Source organism: Rhineura floridana, chromosome 13 (genome assembly GCF_030035675.1).
Source record: "Rhineura floridana isolate rRhiFlo1 chromosome 13, rRhiFlo1.hap2, whole genome shotgun sequence".
Lineage (NCBI taxonomy): Eukaryota > Metazoa > Chordata > Lepidosauria > Squamata > Rhineuridae > Rhineura > Rhineura floridana.
The window spans coordinates 2,630,936-2,646,863 of record NC_084492.1 but is presented as its reverse complement, the minus strand read 5'-3'; the positions used below and the strand labels follow the sequence as shown (position 1 = coordinate 2,646,863).

General features: G+C 44.6%; 1 protein-coding gene across 2 annotated transcripts in view; it reads right to left on the bottom strand.

Annotated features, from left to right (window-relative positions):
* CALB2 (calbindin 2) overlaps positions 1-15,687 on the bottom strand; it is a 47,272-nt gene extending 31,585 nt beyond the window's left edge. Inside the window, exon 1 of one of the 2 annotated variants that reach the window (XM_061593938.1) lies at positions 15,566-15,687. In XM_061593938.1, coding sequence (XP_061449922.1) covers positions 15,566-15,662 — 97 coding nt within the window. In that variant the 5' untranslated portion in view covers positions 15,663-15,687. The remainder of the gene's footprint in view (positions 1-15,565) is intronic. The other variant, XM_061593941.1, reaches the window with a different exon arrangement.
* Between the last annotated feature and the right edge of the window lie 241 nt (positions 15,688-15,928).

Below are 15,928 nucleotides of genomic sequence, written 5' to 3'. Positions count from 1 at the left end.
AAAAGAACAACTGCCAAGTTGGTGTGTGCAATATCAACAAATGATGTATTGAACATGTACCTTACAAGTTTATAAAGCAAAGTTTATAGCCACAAATGGTTTTTTTTTAAAAAAAAACCCATGATCCATCACTAGAATATAAACAAACACAAGCTCCTTTCTTTAATCTCAGGAACACCTCTGGTTGGTGAGTTGGGTTTTTTTTGGGGGGGGATCCTACTTTTCTTGTGCCATGGCCTCTCTGGACAGCAGTAAGGTGGTAGCATTAGGGAAGCATTACAGAAAAACTAATAAAGCAGAATAGATCAATCACTAATGCACTATTACTGTGTCAAGAACATGTTGCCAGATCTGCCTGCAATAAAACACCAGTCTTGAGGGGGCCCAAATGTGCTTTGACCATGAACTGTTTTTTTCTGCATTGCTGCGTCCTGGCTCTCTCTGCCCAATGTAGTCCAATGTAGCCTTAGGATGTTTTCAGAAACTACAGTTGGTTCAGAACGTAGCAACCATGTTGTTAACCAGGATTTGAGTATCATTGGTTTCCAGCTCATTTCTGAGTGCAGTTGATATTAAAAGCCACAAACTTTCTGGGAGTCAAATACCTAAAGGCTGCCAACTCTTAAATATGACTGGCCTTGTGCTGAGATCATCACTAGGGGCTCTGCTCTGGGTGCCCAAACCATCAGAAATGATGGGCAGGACCTTTTTTTTGTTGTGGTGCTCAGACTTCCCCAGGGAATTCTGCCTGCCCCCTCCCTTTGGGGGGCAAGTGAAAGCTCCTTCCTGCCATAATGAGAGGTTAATGGAAGTCATAATTGCTGCAAATGTCCCTCAGCAGTCAGTGGCCAAGCTGTCAGGCTCAATTTCTGTTAAGGGAAATGTTATGGCCTTGGAAGGCAGAAAAGCCAGAGGGAAGGGGCAGGTTAGGTGGGAGTGGAAAATAATAAAGCATGTTAAGAGAATGATGGACTGCAAAATACTCAAAAGCACAACACACAAACAAAAAACCCCAATGCCAAACATATGCCATGGCTTATGAATATAAAACAACCATTTCCCTCATCTTTCCATTCCAGATTGCACAGGCCTGGTATGGGATGCTTTGTAAATGTCTGTTGCAGATCATATGCAATAGAAGAATGCCATATCATGCAAAAGGATGGACTGCAGTTTTTGACTAAGATAGGCTGGGAGAGACTGAGAGAGCTGCGCTGTAAACTCTGGATCCCTCTCTGGAAATCTGATATGGGACAGTGGATTTGGCAATCTTTTGGACATATCAGGCTGTGTGTGTGTTGCAGGGGAGCAACATGGGAAGGGAGCTATTGCATTTGTGTCTGCCTAGTGGCAGGGCTTCTTCATCTGGTTGGCCACTGTGGGAAGCAGGAGGCTGAACAGGAGAGCATCTGGCTTCCCAGCAGTGGCATTGCTACAACTTACCAGAACAGGGAAGGGCAGGCCTGTAGCCAGGGTGGGACAGATGGGGGCACTGTCCCCCTGCCAGCTGTGCTTTGGCACCCTCCCTGGATGTTTTGGGGAAATTGTCTTTTTAATTTGTGACATGACAGACAATGATAACCATCAATCCCTGGCACAATCTTCCCAATTTTGAATCATCTGCAGATTTAATAAGCATTCCATGCACCTCCTCATCCTAGCCATTAATGAAAATGTTGAAGAGCACTGGGCCCAGGACCAAGCCCTGTGGTACCCTGCTTGTTACTTCCCCCGACTTTGAGAAGGAACCATTGATAAGCATTCTTTGGTTACAATTCTGTAGCCAACTGTAGATCCACCTGATAGTTGTTCTGTCCAGCCCACAGTTAGCTAGATTGCTGATCAGAATATCATGGGGCACTTTGTCAAAAGCTTTGCTAAGGTCGAGATATATTATGTCCACAGCATTCCCAGGGTCCACCAGGGAGGTTATCCAATGAAACAATGAGATAAGATTAGTCTGGCAGGATTTGTTCTTGACAAATCCATCTTGGCTTCTAGTAACCACTGCATTGTTTTCAAGGTGCTTACAGACTGACTGCTTTATAACTTGCTGCAGAATTTTCCCAAGGATTGATGTCAGGTTGACTGGTTGTAATTCCCAGGTTCCTCGTTTTTGCCCTATTTGAAGATTGGGGAAACATTAGCCCTCCTCAAGTCATCTGGCACTTCACCTATCCTCCACAATTTCACCATGATAATAGACAGTGGTTCTGAGAGAGCTTCAACCAGTTCGTTCAATACTCTAGGATGCAGTTCATCAGGCACTGGAGATTTGAACTCGTTCAAAGTAATTGGGTGTTCCTTGACCATTTGTCTATCAATCTCAAGCTCCAATCCACTTCACATTTGCAAGGAGGGTCATAGACCCTCTTTTGGGAGAAGACTGAACCAAAGTAGGAATTGAGAACTTCTGCCTTTTTTTTGTCAACTGTTATCATTTTGCCATCCTCATTGAGTAGCTGAACCACCATTTCTTTTCTCTGTCGTTTACTATGGATGTACCTGAAGAAAGCTTATTTATTGGTTTTAGCATTCCTCAGCTCATTCTCAGCTTTAGCCTTCCTGACTCCTTCCCTTCAATTCTATGCTACCTGCCTGTACTCTTCCTTTGTGGCCTGGCCTTCCTTCCTATGTGTGTCCTTTTTTGTTTTCAGGTGATTGTTAAGCATTTTGTGGAGCCACATTGGCTTCTTCTGCTGTTTACCACCTTTTTTGCTACTGTGCCTTTAGAATATCCTTTTTTTAGACGCTCCCACCTGTCTTGGACTCCTTTTCTCATTAGAGTCGCTTGCCACGGAACCTTACTTATTATTGTTCTGAGTTTATTAAAATTGGCTTTCCTCACTACTCTCACCTTTTGCTTCCTTTAAAATCAAGAACTCTAGTATAGCGTGGTCACTTTCCCCCGAGTTCCCATAACTGCCACTTCATACACTGAGTCATCTCTGTTGGTTACAATCAAGTCAAGTATTGCTGATCTTCTAGTTGCTTCCCCCACTTTCTGCAGGAGAAAGTTATCTCCAACACAAGTCAGGAATTTCTTGGAGGGGCCGTGTTTGGCACAACTTTTTTGCATCTGTCTTCACAGTAGAGGACAGATCCCTGAACATGAATTAACATTTGCCGGAAGGGAGTCTTCTGAGGAACTGAGGCAAATAATGGTGACAAGAGATGAAGTTCTAGGCTTAATAAACAAAATAAAAACTGAGAAATTGTTGGATCACGCAAGATTTCTCAAAAAACTCAAATGTGAAATTGCTGATCTTCTAACAAAAATATGTAACTTGTCCTTCAGATCTGCCTCCATACCAGAGGACTGGGGAGCGGCCAACGGAACACCAATATTTAAAAGGGGATCCTGGAAATTAGCTTAACATCTGTCCTGGGAAAACAGGTAGAAAGTATTATTAAAGACAAATTAACCAAGCATATAGTAAAGCAAGTCCTGCTGAAGCAGAGCCAGCGTGCCTTTTGCAAGGGAAAGTCCTGTCTCACTAACCTATTAGATTTCTTTGAGACTGTCAACAAGCATACTGATAGAGGAGAGCCAGTGGACATTGTGTACTTGGACTTTCAAAATGCTTTCAACAAAGTACTTCACCAAAGACTCCTGGGTAAAGTTAGAGTCATGGAATAAGAGGAGAGGCCCTCGTGCGGATAAGGAACTGGTTAAGCAGCAGGAAGCAGAGAGTAGGAATAAATGGACAGTTCTCCCAGTGGAGGGCTGTAGAATGTGGAGTCCCCCAAGGATTGATATTGGGACCTGTACTGTTTAACTTGTTCGTAAATGATCAAGAGTTAGGGGTGAGCAGTGAGGCAGCCAAGTTTGCTGAAGATACTAAATTGTTCAGGGTTGTTGAAACAAAAGGGGGTTGTGAAGAGCTCCAAATGGACCTCTCCAAACTTTGTGAATAGGTGGCAAAATGGAAATGCAATTCAGTGTCAACAAGTGTAAAGTTATGTATATTGGAGCAAAAAATCTTAATTTCACATATACACTCATGAGATTTGACTTGTGATGAACTGTTCAGGAACAAGACCTGGGGTCTTAGTGTATAGCTCAGTGAAGATGTTGACCCAGTGTGCAGCCACTGTGAAAATGCTAGAGATCATTAGGAAAGGTACTGAAAATAAAACAGCCGATATCATCATGCAGTTGTGTAAATCTATGGTGCAGCTGCATTTGGAATACTGTGTATAGTTCTGGTCGCCTCACCTCAAAAAGGATATTGTAGTGGTGGAAAAGGTTCAGAAAAGGTCAACCAAGGGGATGGAGTGATCCCTCTTTGAGGAAAGGTTGCAGCAGTTGGGGTTTTTACTTTAGAGAAAATATGAGTCAGAGGTGACATGATAGAAGTGTATAAAATTATGCATGGCATGGAAATAGTTTTCCCCCTCTCATAACGCTAGAACTCCTGGACATTCAATGAAGCTGAATGTTGGAAGATTCAGGTCAGAGAAAAGAAAGTACTTCTTAACATAGTGCATAAAACTATGGACTTTGCTACCACAAGAGGCAGTGATGGCCACCAACTTGGATGGCTTTAAAAGAAGATTAGACAAATTATGGAGGAAAAGGCTATCAATTGCTCCTAGCCATGGTAGCTGTGCTCTGCCACCATAGTTGGAGGCAGAATGCTTTTGAAAACCAGTTGCTGGAAGCCATAGGAGGAGACATCACTCCTGCACTCAGGTCCTGCTTCTGGGCTTCCCATGGGCATCTGGTTGGCCACTGTGAAAACAGGATGCTGGACTACATGGCCACTGGCCTGATCCAGCAGGCTCTTCTTATGTTCTTATTTGTCTCCCAACAGGCATCAATCAGGGTAAAAGAAGTCCGTTGTTACTACTACATCATGCCTCCTTGAAACATTGCAATTTGCTTTTCAAAGGTGTCATCCTTGTCTTCTCATTTGGGTGGTCAATAGTAGACTCCAACCACCATGTTCCTTTTATTCCTTGCCCTATTTATTTTAAGGGGGTGGAAAAAGGTGGATGTCATTCAATATAACAAGCGGTTGGAGGGAGGTGCCCAGAATGACAAAACAAAAAGATAAAAAGTCACAATTTTATTCCGTTTTGCAATTAAAATATGTAAAAAGCCTTTACATATTTTAATTGCAAAACAGAATAAAATTGTGACTTTTTATCTTTTTGTTTTGTCATTCTGGACACCTCCCTCCAACCCCCTATTTATTTTAATCCAGATACACTCAGTGGAGCTACCAAGCTCATCCTCCTGTATTTCTGTGCAGGGATATATATTTTTAACATATAGTGTGACTCTGCCTCCCTTTCTATTCCTTCTGTTGTTTTTGAACAACTTATATCCTTCAATTGCTGTATTCCAGTCATAGGAGTCATCCCACCAAGTTTCAATTATACCTATCAAGTTGTATTTACCCTCCTGTATTAAGAGTTCAAGTTCATCCTGTTTGTTTCCCATACTCTGGGCATTAGTACCCAAATATCGAAGACCATGTAATTTATGGTCTGGCTTCCTTCTTGCATTTATAGGATTTTAAGATTCCTACATTTTAGGATACACCTGTCAGGGATACTTTAATTTGGATTCCTGCACTGAGCAGGGGGTTGAACTTGATGGCCTGATAGGCCACTTCCAACTCTACTATTCTATGATTCTATGCTCACCAACCCCCACCCTCTGCTCACTCCACTGGCCAGCCCACAACCCCAACTCCCCTCACCACCCCTGGCACCCCCACTCCTCTCACCAACCTATTTGCCTCACCTGTTCCTCCACCACTGTCCTGGAGAAACACAATGTGCTAGAACACAGCACAACTAGCCCACAGACTGCCCTCCTGCTCAGGCTGCTGCTGCCTCACACCACTGCCTCCCTTGGGCAAACACTGCCATGCAGCACATTGGTCAGCCAGCAACCCCCACAACCAGGCAGCCACTGCCACTTTGCCTGCTTGCCAAGGGGGGCAGTGTGAGCAGTGTGCAGGTTGGGGAGGAAGTATTCACACTGCAGTCTGTAGTGCCACCTGTCTGTGGCACTGCAAATTGCAGCATGACGCATACCTTTTTCTTTATATAGGCATTTTAAAATCTTTTTTTCAGTAATATATTCATTTCTATGCATACCTTTTCCTAATATAGGCATTTCTGTAAATGCTGTTTCATTTATTTCAACTATTTCTAGATTATCCCTCAGTGTATAGCCCCCCCCATGGCCCTGACATCCATTAATTAAAAATAAATAAAAAAGAAACCATCCAGTTGCTTTAACCGACTGAAACAGCAATCTAAAGCCATTATACAGCCCAACATGCAGACACTTTAAATTTACAAGTTTAAGGAAGTCAGCTGCAGCTTAAACAGCTGTATACTAAAAAGCCAGCCCAGCATTTCAGCTGACAGAAGAGTGAAACAAATGATTTTTCCAAAAGCCATTAAAGATGGAACCAAACTTATATTCCTTGCAACGGGATTCCACAGATATGGGGCCACCATGAAGGGCCAGCCCTACTATCAGGCAGAGTGGGGAAGCCACCTCAGGTGGCAGGTGCTGAGGGCCATGGAGCAGAAAGACCTGTGTGTGCCACACAGTCCATCTTTCAGCCCCTGAAGCCCTCAGGTGCATGAGGATACTGTCCCATCCACCAGTCTTGAAGTAACATTCACAAGCCAATCCTTTTGGGTTCTCTGTGTGGAACATGGGCAGTGGCTGTGAGTATGGGGGGAAGCATCTTGGTCCTTGCTTGCCTCAGGCGGCTAAATGTCTTGGGCCAGTTCTGCCACTATATTTTGTCCAATGCAAGGGATTTGGGACCAGGTGCTTGTTGAGGTTTGTCCTACTTTGGCCCAAAGCAACTTTGTAAACAGGGTCAACGTGGATTCTGGGGGTGGCAACAATCCTGAAGATGAGGCCTAGTGGGCAACTTGCAAAGGCTAAGGTGGAGGAGGCAAGTGTTTTCTTGAAGCAGGTGGCATCCTATAATTGGTGCCTGATGGGCCCCAAAGGGAGAATCTTTAATCAGGGGAGGTTTTACTGGCATGTCCCCATGGGATGAAGAGCAAGGGAAAGGGGGGTGAGTGTGGGTGAGAGGTGACTTGAGAGAACAGAGAGAGGACTTCAGAAAAGAAGGGTTAAAGCCATAGCTCTGGAAAGAAAGGAGAGCAATGGGACACAGGAGGATGTAAGGGAGACACTTTATATGCATTCCTTGTTTTACTGATACAGGATGTTCATAAGAGCAACAAGAGACTAATGTCTCCATAAATCACCTTCACAATATTTAGGGGCATGCAATCAAAGTGGTAAAGGCAATTTATTCCTGGCTTACACATGAAGCAGAGTGAAACCACTTCAGAACACAAAAGTAGGTGCCACTTTTGTACGAACCTTTATGGGGGGGATTTGCTGCAAATAGAAAACTAGCACATCAGACCTTTGCCAGCTGTGTTTGGTTTCTGCATGCAGGGGATTACTCAGAATACCACTAACAAAGTGCAGCCCCTTCTTGCAGTCTGAAGTTATGCTTCATTCTGTTGCAAGTTAAAACCAGGCCAAAGGCAAAACCTAAAGAGGGCATTTTGGATCATCTTATGATTCACGAAAACAACAACAACATGCTTCCCTTCAGTTATTAGCTAATTCCCAGCTCTGAGGTGCAATGGCTTTCTTTAGTCCTCTTCACTTTTATTTCCTGGCCCTTCTCATTGTGACACACATGTTGAAACCAGCTCTCAAGGCAACAAATTAAAAATTCAGACACCAACACACTATTCTTCCCTGCCCCCCCCATTTCATGTTTAGTGCAGATTTATATGACTGAGTTAATATTTTTCACTTGCCTCACACCAGAGAGGCACACACGTTTCTAGCTTGTGAGTGGTTTGGCATCCTGCAGTCGGGTTATAGGCTGCCCCCACCTTGCTGCATGCTGTTGAACCGTGTGAGTAGATTGGGAGGTGTGTGGATCACCATCATAAGGGACTGCAAAAAAGGCTGTGGGAGGTATAACTTTGCGAGTATCCACCCTTATTAGGATCTCCATCTTTAGCAACCTTCGAGACATCAGTTGCTGATGTGATGAAGAGGATGGTGGTGCTTATAGCATCATCAGTATATCATACATGATTCCTTTTGATTCATCAGATAAGCTAAAAATTACAGGGGTCTTCAGATATAACAATGGGATTTCTAAGCAGCAGGGAGAGTGTAATTTAAAACTAATTCCGAGTCCTTACTTTCTGCTCTGATCGTTGCAAGCGAGGTGATGTAACTGGAAAGCTGTGCTTAATGTTCAGTTGCCAAAATGATTATATTAATAACAGGTTGGATATCCTTAGCTCCCCTGGGAAGACCCCCTCCCTCCACACATTGAATCACCCTCAAATTACACTGCAGCAACATATCATTTACATCTCTCTCTCTGTGTATCTGTTTGTGGAGGGGGGGGTCATTCCTGTTTTTAAGCTGAGTTTATTTGAAGTGACGAGATGTCTTGGTTGTTTTAACCCCTTTAATGGTGCAACCTAATCAAGGTTCAACAAGGAGGGAAACCCCAGGGGAGGGCACTGTGGAGAGGGTCCCAGACATTCCAGAAGCCCCAGAGAGTGTGAGTCTCTCTCTCTCTCTCTCTCTCTCTCTTCCCCCCCCTTACGCCAGCCTTCCACAACCTGGTGCCCACCACTTGTTTTGGATTATAACTGCCACCTGCCCCAGCCACCCCAGCCAGGCTCCTATCAGCTCCAGCAGCACATGGCCATGCTGGCTGAGGCTGATGGGAACTGTAGCTGAAATACCTGGAGGGCACCAGTCTGGCACTACCAGACTGAAGAAAGCTGCCTTGCACACCTTACCAATGTGAGGGACCGAGAGGGACTCAAGCTTCGGCTGTTTTTTTTCAGGAAAAAAAATCCCTATTAGAGCAGCTGTGCATGTGTGCACATGTGTCTGTATGTCTGTGTGTGTAACTACTTTTGGCATCCAAGAATGTGCTTCTCCAGACATATTTGAGCTGTTGTAAGTAATGTCAGACATGTCAGACGACTGTTTCACTAGATAAGTCAAGTCAAGGCTCAGGGTCAGTTTAACATGCAGAAACCAGTTGTACAAATGGGCCCATGAAGCAAGAGTTGTTGAATTTTGTTGGGATTTCATGCCCATTTTGTTCTTGAGGAGGTGGAGCTGACTTCCTCTGTAAAATGAGGTGCCAAAACTGTCTGCCCAGATGTGTAGGGGATAAGAGGTCCTTTCTCTCTTCTTGAAACTTCCTGCTCCCAAGGAATGATCCCTAGGGCTGAAGTGCTGATGAGCCCCTATTAAAACCAGATTTGTCTGTTCATCAGAGATACGCCAATATCATGTGTGGTGTCAAATTGTTAGAGGTCATCACATGTTGTTCGAGTGTAGAAGAGAAACAATGGTAATTCCATGGAAGGTTGAAAGGGGCAAAGTACCCACGTTCTGGCCCATCTCCCAAACAGGCTGCAGTTGGGGGGAAGGTTTATGGGTCTTCAAAATGGAAGATTGTGAGAGAAACAGATCGCCTTGCAAAATGCAGTATGGAAACACCAGTTGTGTGCCTGGTGCAAAATATTGCAGCTGTCATGAGTTCTCTAGAAAGACTGTTGGAGCTCAAGAAAGAGTCTGCAGTCATGGTACCAATGATTGTAGGAAATGTAGTTCACAGTTAGCAGGTTGAAGTCCAGGGCATCTGAACTAGCAATTTCAGAAACACTACCTGTCCTGCCTGCAGAGCCAAATAGACAGACAAAGCCACAGTCTTAATGTTTCTGAACAGCCCTGAAATCAATTCTTGATGAGTGGTATATACTGATTTTAACTGATTGATTCATGTCTGGATAGGGTCATGGTCCCAAAAGGCTGGAAATTTCCTCTGGTTCAAAATAGAGCAGGCAAGATTGTTAACTTGGACTGGATAAAATGATAATATTCACTAACAGGCAAAAAACCTTTGCGGTTTAAGAACGTACCTATAGCCAACAGACATTTCTAGCAAACTTTACAAAGCAAGGAAATTGGGCAGCTATAGTGAATGCACCAGGAGAGCAAGCGACCTGACCTCCTCTCTGAGATATTGTTGCGCGCCTCCCCCAATCTCCGAGGTCAGCAGAGAGTGCCGTGTCTTTATGAAACTTGGTTTATTTATTTACACACATTCCAACCTGAGCTTCAGAATGGAGGGGTTCAAGGCATCAGCAGTCTAATATCCAGCTTTTCCATCTGGGTTGCAGGAGGCATCCTATAGCCATGGTGCAGAGGGATAGCCTCTCTGCGTGCCTGCAGCCCCAGCCATTCTCTAGAACACACTAAAAACTACAAGCACACACCTTCTGCTAGCTGCCAGGAGTGGGGGAGAGGCTCTCCTCCAGAAGAGTTTCAATGACAAAAGGGGGTCTTCCTAGCCCATTCTCTGTTGCTAGGCAACTGATCGGCCCATTATCTTACCTGGCCAATCTATTTGGTTAACAAAAGACTCATTTGACCAGCAAAGAGTTCCTCATTCCAAGGCACAGGATTCCAAATCAGAGGCTGGAAAGGTGACCCATAGAAATCATCCATTCCAACCCCCCATGCTCATAACATTATTGTACTGCCTTACAAATTTGTCAAAATGCAAACACAATTTGGATTCGTCTTTCACAGTTCACTTCCTGTGTAGCTGGGAAGAATTTTGAAGAATTTTGAAGAATTTGGTAACATGTGCCTCTGAGGAAGAAAGGAGGAGGAAGGGAGAGGAGGAGGGGAAAGGCAGTTCTGATAATTTGCATGCTTATTGAGTTCAATGGGTTTTATTCCCGTGCAATCATGCTTAGGAAAGGTGAAACTGACCATGGGGGTGGAGGAAGGGGAGGGGAGAGGGGAGCGGAAGGAGAAGGATGGGAGGGCAGGTTTGATCGTTTGCATGCTTTTTGAGTTTAATGGGATTTACTCCTGTGCAATCATGCTTAGGAAAGGTGAAACTGACCTGGGGGAGGAGTAGGGGGGGAAGGAGGAAGGGGAGGGGAAGAGATTGGATGGGCAGGCACTGGGCAGAGTGGAAGCCCCTTTCCTTTCCAAAAGGAAAACATTGTGAACAATATCATTGTTTTTCACTGTTTCCTCCACCTTTTTATTCTACAGGAGGCACATGTCGTCTCCCGCCCAAATTTAAACCAAAGCTATCACTGGCCACAACCACACCAGACCTTTATTTCACTTAACACAGTTATGGCTTCCCCCAAAGAATCCTGGGAAGTGAAGCTAGTGAAGTGTGCTGAGAGTTGCTAGGAGATGCCCTGTTCCCCTCACAGAGCTACAATCAGAGCAGCTGACTGTTAAACCACTCTGGCCACTGTAGCTCTATCAGGGGAATAGGAGTCTCCTCTCAGCACCCTTCAGAAACTACACTTCCCAGGATTCTTTGGGGGAAGTCATGACTGTCTAAAGTGAAATAAAGGTCTGGTATGGGTGTGACCTCCTGATTAGCCAAGCCAAGAAGCTGTGAGTCTGGCTTTTAGAACACTTGACAGTTGGTTCTTACTGAGCATGCCCGGCCTTATCATTGTCTTCAATGCTAAATTTCTTAAATTAATTAAAAATCACCTAGTCATTTTTTTAAACTTTTAAATAGCAGAAGATGAAGGTCAGAGCATGGGGCAAGGTTCATCATAGGATTATAGGTACTCTGTGGACATGGCTGATTTTTAATTAATTTCAACAAATTATGAGAACTCTGACAGAAAAAATTCCAATAGCGGTCTGGGGTCCCCCCCCCTCTTTTTACACTTTGAACTCTTAGTTCTCTCTGATTGTTTTGTGTATCATCATGAACATTTAGTTGTTAAGCAAGCTTTTTGAGTTCAGGATTATAAGGTTTGTAAGGTTTTGTTTTGAAATGAGCTTATGGGAAGCATCAGAATGGCATGCGGGTATTTTCAATTTGACATTGCGGAATGTGAAAAATCCCCGCTGGCTACAGTATATAGCCACTGTTGTGGCTGTATAATCACACCAATGCTTTGTTATCTGCAGTGTCTTCTAGTCCACTTCTGGGCCCAAATCAAAGTGCTGGCATTAACTTTTAAAGCCATCAACAGCTGGGGGGGGAGTATCTCCCCCTAGATACACCTGCCTAGACATTGAGACCTTCTGTGGTCCTTCTCTGTGTCTCCCCATTAAAAGAGGTGAGGTGGGTGGCTATTAGAGGGAGGGCCTTCTATGTGCCCCCCCCCCGATTGGGGGAATGCTTTCCCTAGAGAAGCTTACTCAGTGCCTGGTAAAGTCCTTTTAATTTTCCCTGGGTTTTCAGTCTTAAAATATTTTTTGTGATGTTTAGATCTTTGGGATATTTTTGGAGTTTAAGACTGATGACATTTTGGAGTTGCTGTGAGTTTGGTTGTATCAATTTTATCTTCTGCTCTTACTTTTCTGCTTTATTACATTTTATGCTGCTTTTCTGGTTTTATTATCCTACTTTATATTTATTTGTTTTAATTTTTAGTGGGAGTCATCCAGAGAACTTAGTTATGGTATTTGTATGCTGTCTAATAACATAAAGGATGCCAGCATGTATTCTTTCTTGGGGGGGGGGCAGTGGCATGGTCAGCTTCCTCCTTTATTGGGCACTTTAAGACTGTTGCTCTGGGGTGGGTTTCAATCGCATACCAGCAAGTTCAGGCTGCTCATACAATTGATTGGGAGGTCTTGCACAACAAACCCACTTCCCCCAAAGATTGACGTTTCTGAGATAAGGAAAAAGATGGAATAATAGACTGGAAAGTTTGATTGATGCAATGTTGTCAGAATGAGCACTCATTAAGTACCCAACACTATCTAATCTCCCCGCAAACAAGTCAGGATGAATGTTCAATAAACATGTCATCTGGAAGCAGCCTTACTCACTCAATACACTTTGGCAACAATCCAACCATGAGTTATGTGAGCTTAACTTCAGTTGGTTTCTGTGGGCTTAAACACCCATAGCTCTGTGTGGGGTTCTGGTCCTACAGCGAGCTGGAAACACAGACCCTCTTTTCTTTCTGCTCCCTTCAGCATCTGCCCAAGGAATGCTGCTCAGTTCCTGCTGGTATACTCATTATGGTTTGACCATTATAGCAATGGCACTCTGATGTTTTGTTTACTGCTCTGAGCTTCTAAGGCAGGACCGAGGAAGCTCTTTCTTACCAAGGGCCACATGACCTCAGGGGTAATCTGTAGGGGACTGCATTCCAACAGTGCCTGGGGCCACAGCCAAAAATGGCTGGAGTGTACGGCATTACAGGATTACAAAGCACACACTCTTTCACTCTTTCTGACATACACACACACACACACACGGCAAGGAAGAGGAAGTGATTACCAGAGGGGTGTCTGGAGAGCTACGGTGGGCCCTCAGTATCCAGAGGGCCCCATGAAATTTGGCTGGGGGCCACGGGTTGCGTGTCATTCTAAGGGAAAGTGATATAAACGTCTAATTTTAAGAATGGATAAAATTCCATCCATGACCCACAGACCCTCCTACCCTGTTTGTCCTGAGGCTGCTGTAGCCAATGAGAATCATAAAGTCAGAAGTTAAATTGGGGGAAAAGCAACTAATAGATATAATAAATAAAAATAAGTAGCCAAGTGGCCACAGAATCCAGTTCATTGCTATGAATGCTGGCTCATGCTGACTCATTCATACATGCTATACCTTCCCAACCTACTAATCAGCTAGGCCACACATAATATGCCACAGAAACTCAGTGTCTTGAAAATGGGGTTTTCAACCAAGTGGCTCCAGGAAGAGAGCCACTGAGGTGACAATGGAATGCAACGGCAGGGCCGGTGCTAGGCCTGACTGGGCCCTTGGGCACCAGCCTGCCTCAGGCCCACAGCACTGTAGTCCAACACACATACCCATACAGGTGGCATAGGGCTAATAAGCCCACCTGCGTGCCCCACCTACCTCTGATGTGTGAATGACGTGTGTGCATCACCCAAGATGGCAGTGGGGGCATTAGCCCCTAAGGAAGCCCCTGCCACCATGTTGGGTGATGGCAGACATGCAGGCACGCACAGCATTCAAACTGATGGGAGAGGTAGGTGGGACATGTGTGTGGACTTATTGAAGCCCGCACTGTCTATATTGCGAGGGTGCCTGGGAGCTCCCTCTCTGCGATCCGTGGTAAGGTTGGATTGCAGGACTGAATGCTGCTGTGGATCATGGAATGGGAGCACTACCCTCCCATCCTAAAGAGGGGCCCTCTCGGCCAATGCCCAACCTGGCTACACTCTGACATTGGCCCTGCCCAATGGAGCCTCACCAAACACAGAGAGGACTCTAGCCAATTTATCTCAGAGGAAAATCCCTTCCCCACCACAAATGTGGCAATCAGTCTGATCCTGACACACGCACATGAATGGAGGGCATTTATGAAATTTGTGGCTCTCTCTTTTTTTTGTATAGATCAAAAAAATCAGAAAAGGTTAGATTTATTCCATTTGCCTAGCACACATTGAAGTTCTTGTCTCCTGCAACAGTTTTATTTCGGCTGTACAGCTCTAACTCTTAAAAACCACCTTCTCCCAATTCCAGCTCCTTATGAGCATTCCCCATTCATGGCTGGGAGAGGGGAGAGAATAAAGAGCTTGGAAGGGCTCAGGAGTTGTATGTATCATCCCCCCCATCCACTGTCGGTGCCGGTACTATATCAGCATCTTGTGTAGCAGCCATTTGTTCCCATGTTGTGTTAGGGACAGCCACCTTATGCACAAACTGGCTTACTTCTTGTGAATTACTTATAGCTGCTGTTAGAGGCGGATTTGCAGCTACCTAGAGTAAAATCCTGCAATGCCGTGTTGACACAGCAACCAATGGGTAAAACATAAGGCAGATGGAACTCAGTTCAAAGATTTCTCCAGGATTACAGGCAGCAACAGGGGCTCTTAGTTACAGGAACCTTTGCACTGAGCCAAATGCCATAACATTGCAGTCATTGTCCTCCTCTGCAGATGTGCACATTCTCATGCTATAACCAGTTGGGATAAGCCACCTCAACCCCTCATAGTATGGGACAGGATCTCTAACCAGCCTCACTGATAGGGGCAAAAAGTTTATTAACCTGCAAAGTTTATAAAATTCAGCTTCAGGAAGAATACAGAAGACTGAGACCATTGATTCAAACATGTATTCAATTCTACCAACTAAAACATTTTTCAACTCACCCATGCCCCCATCATGCTCATTTTCATCCCATTTTCACTCCCTCTACTCAGTCTCTGTTTTTCTCACTCTTCCAACTCTCATTTACTACAGTTAACAAAAGTGAACTTAAAAAAAATGCCGACACATTTTAAAAATACAAGAACAGGCAACAAACTACCTTTTTGAAATCTATATTTAAAAACATCTTATTTCAGCCCTTTACTTTTTTTTGAAAAGTAGAAAGAAATTTAGCATGCCTGCAGATTAGCAAGAGTCATTTTAAACCATTGATCAACCTCCTCCAGAATTCGGCCACCCACCAAGCAACAAAACTTCAGTTGTCACTGAAGATTAACAGAACCTAAGTTTGTCTCTCTTTATTTATTCACACTGACCATCAGCATCGTAGTGCTTCCAGATGTCCAGGAACTGGGATGCTGTCAGCTCTGCCAGATGCAGGTAAGGGGGCTGCTGCTGCTGCTTCCCTGCCATGAGCGAGTTGGTCCTCAACAGCTTTGCTCTCTTGCCTGCCTTCAGCACTAGGAGCTATCCAGCAGCCTCTCCAGCTCTCTCCCTGCCTTTATAAACCTTCCAGAACTTGCAGAAAGAGCCAGTGTCCACCAGAGGGCCTGCAGACCACAAAGAAAAGGGGCGGAAAGAGAATAAACTGGGGGGGGGGGGTGCGCGCGCACACGCACCCACACATGCATATGCAGGCAGGCAGGCAGGCAGTGCTAATCTGGAGGCCCTGCAAACTG